The sequence below is a fragment of the Bubalus kerabau genome, chromosome 4, assembly GCF_029407905.1.
Source record: "Bubalus kerabau isolate K-KA32 ecotype Philippines breed swamp buffalo chromosome 4, PCC_UOA_SB_1v2, whole genome shotgun sequence".
Taxonomy (NCBI): domain Eukaryota; kingdom Metazoa; phylum Chordata; class Mammalia; order Artiodactyla; family Bovidae; genus Bubalus; species Bubalus kerabau.
In genome coordinates, this window is record NC_073627.1 from 12,132,936 (window position 1) to 12,145,704 (window position 12,769).

Consider the following 12,769-nt stretch of genomic DNA (forward strand, 5'->3'; position numbering starts at 1 on the left):
GGTTGGGGGCAGGAGGAGAAGGGGACGACAGAGGATGAGATGGCTGGATGGCATCAGTGACTCGATGGACGTGAGTCTCAGTGAACTCCGGTAGTTGGTGATGGACAGGGAGGCCTGGTGTGCTGCGATTCATGGGGTCGCAAAGAGTCGGACACGACTGAGCGACTGAACTGACTGACTGACTGATGGGCTTCCCCTGTGGTGCAGTGGTAAAGAATGTGCCTGCTAATGCAGGAGACATGAGTTTGATCCCTGGGTCTGGAAGATCCCTTGGAGGAAGGCATGGCAGCCCACTCCAGTATTCTTGCAGTTTATACAGTAGCAAAGAGTTGGACACAAATGAAGTGCCTGAGCATACACGCACGCAAGGTGTATCATGTCTTAGCCCCGTGGGCCTGTGTTTGGGGGAATGAGTCATAGTAAGACAATGAAGCTGGACTCAAAGATGTTTGTGGAAGTACTGTAGATGCCCTCACCGTGGCCTCAGCCACTGTTGTTCCCAGTTTAGGAGCCACTGCTGTGCCCATTGCACAGGGCTGGGAGCACTGGGAGTGTGGAGGCTGTGGCCTGTCCCGAAGGCACTTATATTTCACTGGGTGGAGATGCCTCCCCAGAACCCTCTGATGATCCCCAGGTCTTTTTTCTGCAGCTGTTTGAATTGAACTCAAGAATAATATTGGGTAGCCTTCTCTGAGCAGCCAGTCTTAACGGACACTTGCCTCCTGGTTTTACAAATTTTAAACATCCGGTTAAATCCTGTCCAGGATTTAATAAAATTTTCAAAGAGAAAAGAAATGCTGGCAAACGTACATGTGTTTGTAAGGAACATGGCATGTATTATTTGTAGGCTCCCCACTTAGATGTAAAAAGGTGCTTCGTATTTAGATTTACTGTTGCCAGACGACCTGTGTTCAAGCTCCGGCTCTACACAAGGGACCTTTTGCAGATCGCAAGCCTCTCTGAACCTATGCCTCTCCCACTATCATGGAGAATGGAAGGATGCCCTTGGGAGTTTGCTCTGGGGCTGCAAGAGGGCCTGTTCGGTGCCTGACACTTTTGTTGGGTGCCCAGTGAGCCCTGAGGTTTCTCCCTGGTCAGATACCCAGAGTGCCCTTCTGCTCTGTGCGAGGAGCTGTCCCTTCCCTAATGGATGTCAGACCCCCAGGTGGGCCTCACATTGGCCATCCTGGACTCACGTCCATTTCTGTTCCCTTTCTAGCTGGCGACAGTCCTTGGTAAGCCTGTGCCAAATGTGCATGGACAAAAAGGTTGACTTTTGGGTGTGTGCCCTGCCTGTGCTGCACCACGGCATGGACCTGTCCCCGCCAGCCCAGGGCTCAGTCACGCAGCCTGAGGACACCTGGGCAGCCCTTGAAGGCATCTCCTTCTCGGAGTTTCGGGAAAGAACACCAGATCAGTAAGTTTTGGACCTGCACTCGTGTATGTAAATTTTAGAATCATAACTGTGCTTCCAAGATCTCCAGTGGACTTCCAGTGTCCACTTACCTCTCCTTCTAGTGATGGAAGTAATATATTGTTTCCTTTAAAATTACTTCTTTAAAAAGTTTTAAACATGCAAGAAATGGAAAACTACAAAAATGGCCTGCAACCACAGAGATAATCATACACTTTGGCCCGTGTATTTGCAGAGTTGTGTCCAAATGTGGCTATGTGGGTGCTTTATATATTTAAAAATAAACCACAAAAGATAGATTATTTATTTTTCTTATAGTTTTATTGAGATATAATTGAGGTACAGCACTGTTGAAGAAATACAGCATAATGATTTGACTTACATCATGAAATGATGACCAATGATAAGTTTGGTGAACATCTATCATCCATAGGTGCAAAATTAAAGAAACAGAAAAAAATGTTTCCTTTTTGATGAGAACTCTTTGGATTTACTCGAACAGCTTTTATGTATAATCCACTGTACTGTTAATTATATTTATCATGTTATACATTATGTCACTGGCACTTATTTATGTCTGGAAATTTGTGCCTTTTGTCTGGTTTTGTCCAATTGTCCCCCACTCTCTGCCTCTATAATAGATCATTTATCCTGTTTTATTCTGTTTTCCAACTTTCTTTTTTCACTTAATAGTGTATTGTATCAATTGTATGAATGATTTTATTTTTGCCAGTAAATACACACCTATTGTAATGACTGCTTAGTGTTGCAAATTTTATTTCGCTAGTTCTCTCTTCCTGGACACCTGGATTGTTTCTGCACATTCGCTTTGTAAGCATGTTTTGATGCACTTCTTTGTAATTTTCCGTGTCCAATTATTTCCTCAAGATAAATTCCTGAAAGTGGAATCGAAAAAGATCAGTGGCTTTGCACTCTGTAGGTACACAGTGAAATACCATTTTGAGGTAAGCAAAGACTTTTTAGAGAAGACACAGAAAGCACAGTCTGTAAAAGGAAAATGGTAAATCAAATTTAAGTACAAAAACTAAATAAAAAATACAAATTCAGTCAAAAATTAATATTAGCAGTTATTACCAAGCACAGAGAACATTCCCTATTTACTTTGTCTTTTGTCAAAGAAACTATTCCAAGTCTCATCTGCTCTCCCCAGTCTAACAGGATCTATCCTGTAGGAATTTAGGGACTGAAATAGTGAGCAAGCTAAATTAAATTATTGCTTCCTCACTATTATTGAAATCTTTTGAAATTAAAGCCAAATTAAGATTATTTATAAAATTATATATGCTTTAAATGACTTTCAAGGGTCATTTATCTTGGAGACCAACTGTCTAGAAGAAATTTAGCTGGAGAATGACAAACATTAGCATTGGTCTTAAATATTGGCTCTTTCAGGCAAAAGTGGCCGTTAGTATGTAGTGAAGCTTTATCCACGTGTTTCTCGTAACCTCTGTCAGTTCTGTGGCACTCTGCTGTACAGTATTTTCTTTCACATTGTCATCTTTTTGGGTGTCCAGGACAGTGTTACAGAACAGAATAATTTAAAGACCTTCCCTGAACTGGGTTCATGTAGAATCCAGGGCATCATGCATCAACATGCTTAGTTCTTAAATTGTTACACCGACAATGGAAAATGGCATCAAAAGTTAAACCAAGAGCTTTTGCCATATCCAGCAATCCTACTTATGGGTGTATTTCCCAAGGAAATGAAATAAATATCTAAAGAGATATCTGCACCCCTATGTTCATTGCGGCATCATTCACAATAGCCAAGATGTGGAAACAACCTAAGCGTCTGTCAGTAAATGAATGGATAAAGAAGAACTGGTGTGTATGTGTGTATGCATATATATGATGTATATATATACACACCATATATATGTATACATGATGAAATATTATTCAGTCAGGAAAGCAAGGGAATCCTGCCACTTGCAAAACATGGATAGACCTTGAAGGCATTATGCTAAGTGGGATAAGGCAGATAAAGGCAAATACTATAGATATGATTTCCCATATGTGGAATCTGAAAAAAGTGAAACTCACAAGAGCAGAGAGTTGAATGGTGATTACCAGGGCTGGGAGGTGGGGAAAAGTGATGATGTTTGTCCAACAATACAAACTTCAGCATTCTGAGGACAAATTAATTCTGGAGAGCTAATGTACCACCCGGTGATTCTAGTTGCTACTATATTGTTTACTTAAAAGTTGCTCAGAGATTAGATCTTAAAGATTCTCATACAGAAAAGAAATGGTAACTATATGACACAGTGGATGCAGGGATCAAGTATTGTTACTGTGGTAATCATCGTGCAGTATGTAAGTGTATCAAACCAACCCTAAATTTACAGTGTTATATGCCATATTTCAATAAAGCTGGAAAATACTTAATTCTTTTTTCTAAGCTTTTTATTTTGTATTGGGGTATAGCAGATTAACAGTGTGGGGATGGTTTCAGGTGAACAGCAAAGGGACTCAGCCATACATATACAGGTATTGAAAATGCTTAATTCTTGGTGAATTTTTTTATTATTGTGGTAAAATATACATAACCTACAATTTTACATCATTGTAAAATGATGTAAATTTTACATTTATAATTTTAATCATTTTAAGTGTACACCACCACAACAGTGGTGTTAAGTACATTCACTCTGTGGTGCGACCAATACCTCTATTCATCTCCAGAATCTTCCATCTTGTAAAACTGAAACTGTGTTCTCGATAATCAGTAGCCTATTCTCCCACCAACACCAGTCCCTGGTCCCCACTACTCTGCTGTCTGTCTCTATGAATCAGACTTCTCTAGGGACCTCACCTAAGTGGAATCAAATTATTTGTTCATTTGTGAGTGGCTGATTTCACTGAGCATCTTGTCCTTAGAGTTCATCCATGTTGCTGAATTCTTAATATATTATTGTTTACTTCTTATTTGATCGAGTTGTTGGCATTTCAATTATTTTTGAAATCAGAACTTTCTAGATCCCTTCGAACATAATTTTAATTAACTTTGTTTCTTATACCAATCTCACTGCCGCCCTTTTTTTCTGTTCCAATTTTCCCTTATAAGGAATCAATTACTCCAGCTAATGGAAAAAAATAGATATTTGCTGAATGTGGATAAATATCTATTCCGATCCTGGTTCAGTTTGCTTCCTCTGAGTAACTTGGCTCCTTACATGGAACACCTCATCGATTACCTGAGTCAGTGTCCCCCGCGTGTCCTCGACTGTCTTCTAGGGACTTGGTACCGTCTGGACGGACTTCAGGAAATCTCTCAAAGAAACCTCGAGGTTTGTTGTCTGGAATCGGCTCTTGAGACCTTGCTTAACAAAAGCAGGTCAAAAACTAATCGGTCAGAGTTTGTGATTTTCCTTTCCTGAAAACCTGATCTGGTAAAGCACTTAGATATAAGAGAACTGGGAAGGGTCAATATTTCTTAGGGTAAGGGGTTAATTTACTTGAGTTTATTCTGTTTCAGTAAACAAAATTCAATAAAACAACAGCCTTTGGATATGTGAGATTGTGCAAGTCAGGGTTAGAAGTTATCCTGCATGCTGGTCCACTTCCTAATTGCTGTTGTCCTTTCCCATTTTGGGGAGGAGAAATGGTTTAATTTTAAATCCTAAGTTTTAATTGTAACAGGTATAAGATTAGTACTTGAGCCCCTTAAAGCTTGTTTATAGAAAGAAAATTATTATGCCTTATTATGTTGGATTTTTTTTTTGTTTTGGTTCTGTTTTAGCAAAGATAGTGGCATCATGATTAAATCTTCCCTTTTTTCTTTTCTTTCCCACCCTAGAGTATTGAGAATACTTTTAAAATGCTGTTGTGCCTTCTGGATATTTATCAGGAAAAGTAAGTAGAAAAGTAAAAGGTAATCTCTCTTGTACAAGATTATCCCTTATGATTGGGTTTATGCCATATTTGCTGTCATTAATGTAAGGCCATAAATTAATATATATTCCACTTCTTTTTTCAAGGTGTTGATGTAATCATCCTACTTTTTTAAATAGGGAAAAGCACAGAAATCAGGTGCTAACATTTCAGTTTATTTTCATCTAATTTTTTTTCCTGTGCATTTTTGTCATTTATTTTTAAGTGATTATCATCATATTACATATTCATGCTTGTGTCCTGCATCTTATCAGCATTTAGTCTTCATATTTTTTTTTGCAAGTCAGAGAAGCTGAAAATAAATACAAAGGTAGCTTTCCATAATGATCTGAAGTCATTTGCTCCTGCAAATATGTGTGAGCTCTGACACCCTGGAAGCACAGTGTACAAAATGAACAAATGTGGGAGAGAAGGTAATTTTTTAGATTCGTGGAGCACTGCCAGGATCGCCTCACCTGAATTCTTAGAGTGTTCAGGATGGAGGTGGGAGTGTCAGATCTTCATTAACACCAAGCACCTGGGACTTCATGAACCCCATCTAATTCTGTGTATTACAGAATTGCCCCAGTAATTCTTGTCTCTTGCCACCTTCTAAACCCTCCTCTGATCAGCTCTCTACCTCTCAGCTCTGGTCATGTATCAGCCAATAAGCAGGTCCACTCAGAACTGAAAGAAATTTCATGCACAGGACATATGCATCTAGCATTTCTTTCCTTTTTTCCCTCGCTGTAGCTTACTGATTCTTTTTTTAAAAAATTGTATGGTATTTGAATCTTTGGTAATATCCATCCTTAAGATTTTTTTCGAACAAAGGAATACACTTGGAAATAGTTTAACTTGCTTTTGTTAAAATAGTTCAGAACCATGGAGGCAAATCAAAAAGAGTTTTATTCCTTTTTATCTTAGTCACAATTTCAAAATTAATGGAAATGTTCTGGATGTTATCCTATATGGGATCAAGTACATGCCTTCCTTGTAGGCGTTTTAAAGGGAAGGAACTTGTCATTAATAATGGGTACTGTTTTCTAATTCCTCCTCAATTACTTCATTCATTTCTCTCAACTCTTTGTGGGTTAGGATTCTTGAGGAGCCCTTGATACAGTCCTACTTGACTGTGTGCCTGAAACTTCACGAAACTACCTGCAGAATATCAAAAGCCCACACGTTTTATGAGATGCCTGCCTTATCTGCTGAGATTGTTCGCAGAATTATTATACTTAAACCTGTAGTGGTAAGTTGAACATGTACGCATAATGCCATACCCAGCAGAGCTATGGAACCTGAGGCATCCTCTATTCAAAAAGGAGATAGGCTGATTCTAGGATTGCTGGAATGACAGAGCGGCTGGTTCCGCCATCAGGTGTGTCAGTACATACTGATGCTGGGTTTTGTTCTGCTCATGAGGCTATTTTGGTGAACCAGGATCTGCATGCTTGCCCTCCAGGGCTTACGTTAGAGGGAAGAATGGAGGAAGGAGGCAGTGCAGGAGTTCAAGTGTAGAGTATTAGCTGTGACTGGGTAAATTCAAGAGCCCAGCAAGTGGCCAGGACTTCAAGCAAGAATCTCCCCACCCAAATGCATGTTCATGCCTAATCTTTCCCACCTGAGCCTTTTTCCTGTTCACCGAAACTCGAATACAGTAGCAAAGTCCACACACCTCAGTGCATACCTAAGAGCCTTTCCACACAAGCACCACCTCCCGCATCAAGCTGTAGGAACAATCCAGAGTTCTGGGCCCCCTCCCTGCACACCTCCCACTGGTAAGCAGTCTTCTGATTACCACCACCACAAGTTAGTTTTACCTGTCTTGGAACTCTGTCCTTTTTTGTGTCTGGCTTTCATTGCTCAGCACATCTCTGAGATCCATCTGTGATGTTGCATGTGTCCACAGCTCATTTATCTCATTGTTGTGTGGTCTTCAGCTGGTGAAGTTTGAGCTTCCACATGAAGGTGATAGATGATTTCCTATTCAGACCGACCATTTGACAAGTCAGAACTGTGACGTTAGTGATATAATTGAGTGTGTATTTTATCTTTGTTCCTTTTAGCTCTTCTTTTTTAAAAAAATACCAAGGGAACATTTAAAAATAAACATTGGTAGGATGATTGCTTTTTCCTGAAGTGGCTATTGTTTAAACCATCCTAGGCAGGTGCCAACTTCTAGATAAACTGTGTTCAAGAAATGTGAAATTTGTTAGTTACTTATGGTATATGTCCCTGCAGAAATAACTATCCTGAACGTTGGTTGGGATCTCAGATTAGTGTAACCACAGTTTGGTCCAAATTCTCTAAATGTGCCATAAAAACAAAAAGCTTTGCAAAACTGAAATTAAATAAAACCAAACTATATGAAGAAGTTTTGAACACTTTTGGTTATGTGCCAATATAAAGGGTTGATAGGATTGACGGGATATCAGGTGGAGAAAAACAAGGAGCAAAGGCGAAAGTTCTAGAGAAGATTTTTAGGCTTGGGTTGCTGCTGGTTGCAGGGCACACCCAGATGGAGAAGAGAGGTGCCTGGCAGCAGGGATGCATAGGAGGGGGCAGTCCAGTGAGCACATAATTGCAGCACAGTGGGTTAATACTAAACTGGAATGTCCATAAGGTGTCCTGGGAACACGGGGCCTTTGCAGGGGCTGGCGTTCCCACAGAGTGAGAGAGCAGCATGTGCGTGTCAGGGAGGAGAGGATCCTGCTGCTCTGCAGGTAGGCTAGCCTGGCTGGAGATGGAGCCTGGGTCTAGGCTAGGCCAGATTGCAGATGGCATGCACACCCTGCCAAAGTTTCTGGATCATTGGAGAAGTTGCTGGCCCATTTGGTGACTTTCAGTTTGGGCCAGCATGTCCCATTTTCAGCTGAGAACTGTTGGCTGACCCACACCACCCATATCCTGTGTGCTATTCTCCCAGCATAGCTGTACCCCTGCCCACACATAACCCAGCCTACCCCTCACACTCTGCCCAGAGCTCCCTGAATCTTTCAGGGGAGAACCTGCCCCCACAAACACACCCAAGACTGGATACAGCACCCTTTATGTGTTAGTTGCTTAGTCGTGTCCGACTCTTTCCAACCCCATGGACTGTAGCCTACTAGGCTACTCTGTCCGTGAAATTCTCCAGGCAAGAATACTGGAAAGGGTTGCCATTTCCTTCTCCAGGGGATCTTACTGACCCAGGGATCAAACCTAGGTCTTCTGCTTTTCAGGCAGATTCTTTTCTATCTGAGCTATTGGGAAGTCCCCAGCACCCTTTATGTGCCTTTCCTATCTTGTTACTTGCCTTGTTTACTGATTGTACTGGTCTCCCACTTAGCAATCAGCTCCTTGGGCAGCAGCCTCACTATGATGTCTCTAGCCCTTGGGCCCACCATCTCTGGAAGGAGGGAGTGACACCAGCAGATCCAGTTTGGGGGGCCTTGGCACTTACACAATCTGTGGGACTTGGTTGAAGCAAAAGAGAATACACATCAGAACTGGGAGAGGCCTCTTTCTAAGTGGGGCTGATGGCTGTATCCACTTTGTGGTAAAGATGCTTCTGAAGAGAAAGGGAAGGAGAGCAGGAAAGAGGAATCCCCATCCCTAGAGCCCTCGACCCCCGGGAAAAGCAGCTTTTCAGGGGGTGGGAATGAATGGAGAACTTCAAGGAAAGAGCACCAGGGTAGGGATTTGGGTTTCTTCCTGGCTCTAGCATGTCAGTCGGGGACAGGGTTTACACGAGCTTGGCTCTCTGAGCTGCTGGAAGCTCTGAGCCCATGGTGCACCCTTCTCCCTTGTCTGTCAGCCTTTCTCTGCTCAGAGTCCAGGAGGTCTACTGGTTGGCGAGGCAGCATCACCTCTGTTATAGTTGCCTGGGGTCACTTGAGGGGGCATCCATGCCAGTGCTTCTACCTCAACCCCCATGCTGTCCACCCAGAGTGAACCTGAAACACCGGGGAAATGAAAGTTCTGTGAATGTGCAGGCTCTGCCAGGTGCTCAGGTGGCATCAGCCACAGAGGCGGGTGGAGAAGTATCTGGATGATGCTTTGGGTTTGCCACGTGGGCTTGATTCAACTCCGTCTCTCTCTTGCGGTGACAGGATTCAGCAGGAGGGCCGGGAAATGAAACTGGAAAGAAGAATTCAGTAAAAACGGTCTTCCAGGGGACCCTCGCTGCTACAAAATCTTGGCTTCGGAAAATGTTTACAATGAGCATGTTCCAGACTGGTTCACCTGTCACCTTCGCTTACAGCAAGGAGATTGAGGTAAGCCAGTCCAGTGCAGGGGACACAGGGGTCTCCTCTGCAGAATGGACGGCTGTTCCCCTAACAGGACTGAAAGCATGGGCTCCCTGGTGGGTGGACTGTGGTCCCCACATCAGTGGTGAGGCGGCGGGATGGGGAGACAGAGCTTGTTGGGACATGGTGGCCGGTGGGGAAGGGCATTCACGTCTGATGCTGTGCTGAGGCTATGGGTCAGGTTATGATGTTGACAGTAGAAAATAAGATGAGAGCAAGGCCTCCATGAAAGGGAAACTGGGCTGAGCGGCAGCTGAAGGTGAGGAAATTAGAAATCAGACCCAGAAGGTTTGGAGGCAGGGAGGGCTTCCAGAAACAGATGTGGACAGAATCTTATGCTGGGGAGGAGGAGGAGGAAGGGCCTAAAGCTATTGGCTCCAGGACACAGTTCTAGAAAGTGCCGCAAACAAACCAAGCAAGTGGCCCTCTGACTTAGGCTGTTGTCTTCCAGGGATACTTTAATGAGATCATCATAAAATCACATCACTGAAACTGTGTATGAACAAAAACAGATAACTCTCACTACATCTCAGTCTTATTCAGACATATTACCTGTCCAGACCAAGGGGAGAAGATCATTGATCTGAACACCCAGAGCCCAGAGCATCAGTATTCCGGCTCAGATGATAAAGAATCTGCCTGCAATGTAGGAGACCTGGGTTTGATCCCTGGGTTGGTAGATCCCCTGGAGAAAGGAATGACAACCACTCCAGTATCCTTGCCTGGAGAATTCCATAGACAGAGGATGCTGTGGGCTACAGTGCATGGGGCCGTACAGAGTTGGACACGACTGAGCAACTAACACTTCACTTCAGAGCCCAGAACTCTGACCACTCACCCTCACAGGGACAGAGTCTAAGGTCAAAACAGAAAAAACATACATAAATCCCAGAACTCTGACCACTCACCGTCACAGGGACAGAGTCTAAGGTCAAAACAGAAAAAACATACATAAATCTTGAACTTGATTTTGAAGTTTTGTAGTTGGGAGTGAAATGAGTGTAGCAAGTCTGAAGCTTTGTTATGTGTACTGTAAGGCTGGGCAGATGGATACAGGGGTTGCTGCTGTTGGAAGCTTGGGCTCTTTCTCATTGGAGGAGGGAACATGTGGAGCAGGGGAGGGGAAAGGAGGCCTATTGAAAAGAGCTAGAGGTGTAGTGTGAACTCATGATGTAAAAAGCAACATTTCCTAGCTCCATCCACTGAAAGGGCCTAGAGATGGTGACACCCAGGTCTGTGAGCACACCCAGCCATGGCTTCTAAATGCCATTCCCTCTAAAAAACAAAACAGAAAAACCCCTGTGCTTCTGGAAAGAACAGCAGATTCTAAAGGTGGGGCTGAAGAAATGCAAGTCCAGCCTGAAACACCTTGTATTACCATAAAGCAAAAGTACTTGAAATCAAGTGGTGACATTTCACAAGCAGACAGGACCCAGGTGATATCCTAGGGTATACCCTGGAGGGCGAAAGAATGATTGTTGGAAAAAGTGGTGAAATCCAAATAAAGTTAGTGGCTTTGGTGATGATAATCTGCTGTTGCTGCTGCTAAGTCACTTCAGTCATGTCCAACTCTGTGCAACCCCATAGACAGCAGCCCACCAGGCTCCCCTGTCCCTGGGATTCTCCAGGCAAGAACACTGGAGTGGGTTATCATTTCCTTCTCCGATGCATGAAAGTGAAAAGTGAAAGTGAAGTTGCTCAGTCGTGTCCAAGTCTTCGAGACCCCATGGACTGCAGCCTACCAGGCTCCTCCATCCATGGGATTTTCCAGGCAAGAGTACTGGAGTGGGTTGTCATTGCCTTCTCTGGATGATAATCTATCAATGCTAATTTCTTGGTTTTCACAACTGTACTATGGCTTCGTAAAGTGTTAGCACTCAGGTTAATTGGAAGTCTCTGTACTATCTTTGCAATATTTCTGTTCATCTAAGATTATTACATTAAAAAAAAAAAAAAGGAAACAGAAGCTAGTCTGCGGGGGCTCTCACTAGCCAAATCTGAGGCAATTTGAATATCAAAATGAGTAATGGAAATGAGTAATCTCTAGTATCATACTAGAGATTATCATATTAAGTGAAGTAAGTCAGATGGAAAAAGGCAGATACCAAATACTATCACTTACATGCAGAATCTAAAATACAACACAAAAACCATAACCTCAGATATGCAGTTGACACCACCCTTATGGCAGAAAGCAAAGAGAAACTAAAGAGCCTCTTGAAGTAAAAGAGGAGAGTGGAAAAACTGGCTTAAAACTCAACATTCCAAAGACTAAGATCATGGCATCCAGTCCCATCACTTCATGGCAAATAGATGGGCAAACAATGGAAACAGTGCAGACTTTGTTTTCTTGGGCTCCAGAGTCACTGCAGATGGTGACTACAGCCTGAAATTAAAAGACGCTTGCTCTTTGGGAGAAAAGCTGTGACCAACCTAGACAGCATATTAGAAAGCAGAAACATTACTTTACCAACAAAGGTCCGTATAGTTAAAGCTATGGTTTTTCTAGTAGTCGTGTATGGATGTTAGAGTTGGACCATAAAGAAAGCTGAATGCCAAAGAATTGATGCTTTTGAACTATGGTGTTGGAGAAGACTGTTGAGAGTCCCTTGGACAGCAAGGAGATCAAGTCAGTCAATCCTAAAGGAAATCAGACTTGAATATTCATTGAAAGCACTGATGCTGAAGCTGAAGCTCCAATACTTTGGCCACCTGATGCGATGACTCATTGGAAAAAACTCTGATGCTGGAAATGATTGACAGCAGGAGGGGAAGGGGGTGATGGAGGATGAGATGGTTGGACGGCATCACTGACTCAATGGACAAGAGTTTGAGCAAGCTCCAGGAGTTGGTGATGGACAGGGAAGCCTGATGTACTGCAGTCCATGGGGTCATAAAGAGTCAGACACAACTGAGCGATTGAACTGAAATAAAACACAAATTAACTTATTTATTAAACAGAGATAAACTCACAGGCATAGAGAATAGACCTGTTGGTTACCAAAAGGGAAAGGAGGTGGGGGAAGGATAATTAAAGAGTTTGGTATTAACAGATACAAACTCTTATGTATAAAACAGATAAAAAAGATGCTACTATATAGCACAAGGAACTATCTTCAGTATCCTGTAATAAACCATAACGGGAAAGCAAAAAAATGTTTTCACTGTC

At 42.7% G+C, this 12,769-nt stretch overlaps 1 protein-coding gene across 7 annotated transcripts in view; it reads left to right on the plus strand.

Annotated features, from left to right (window-relative positions):
- Nucleotides 1–12,769, plus strand: part of LOC129648729 (E3 ubiquitin-protein ligase RNF213-like) — a 121,205-nt gene that overhangs the window by 40,176 nt on the left and 68,260 nt on the right. For all 7 annotated transcript variants that reach the window (XR_008712855.1, XM_055575313.1, XM_055575316.1 and 4 more), the window contains 5 exons: nt 1,220–1,417; nt 4,503–4,725; nt 5,235–5,290; nt 6,407–6,560; nt 9,403–9,567. Coding sequence is in view for 6 of the 7 variants with exons in the window: in XM_055575313.1 (XP_055431288.1) it covers nt 1,220–1,417; nt 4,503–4,725; nt 5,235–5,290; nt 6,407–6,560; nt 9,403–9,567 (796 nt within the window). In the remaining variant the exon portion in view is untranslated. The remainder of the gene's footprint in view (nt 1–1,219; nt 1,418–4,502; nt 4,726–5,234; nt 5,291–6,406; nt 6,561–9,402; nt 9,568–12,769) is intronic.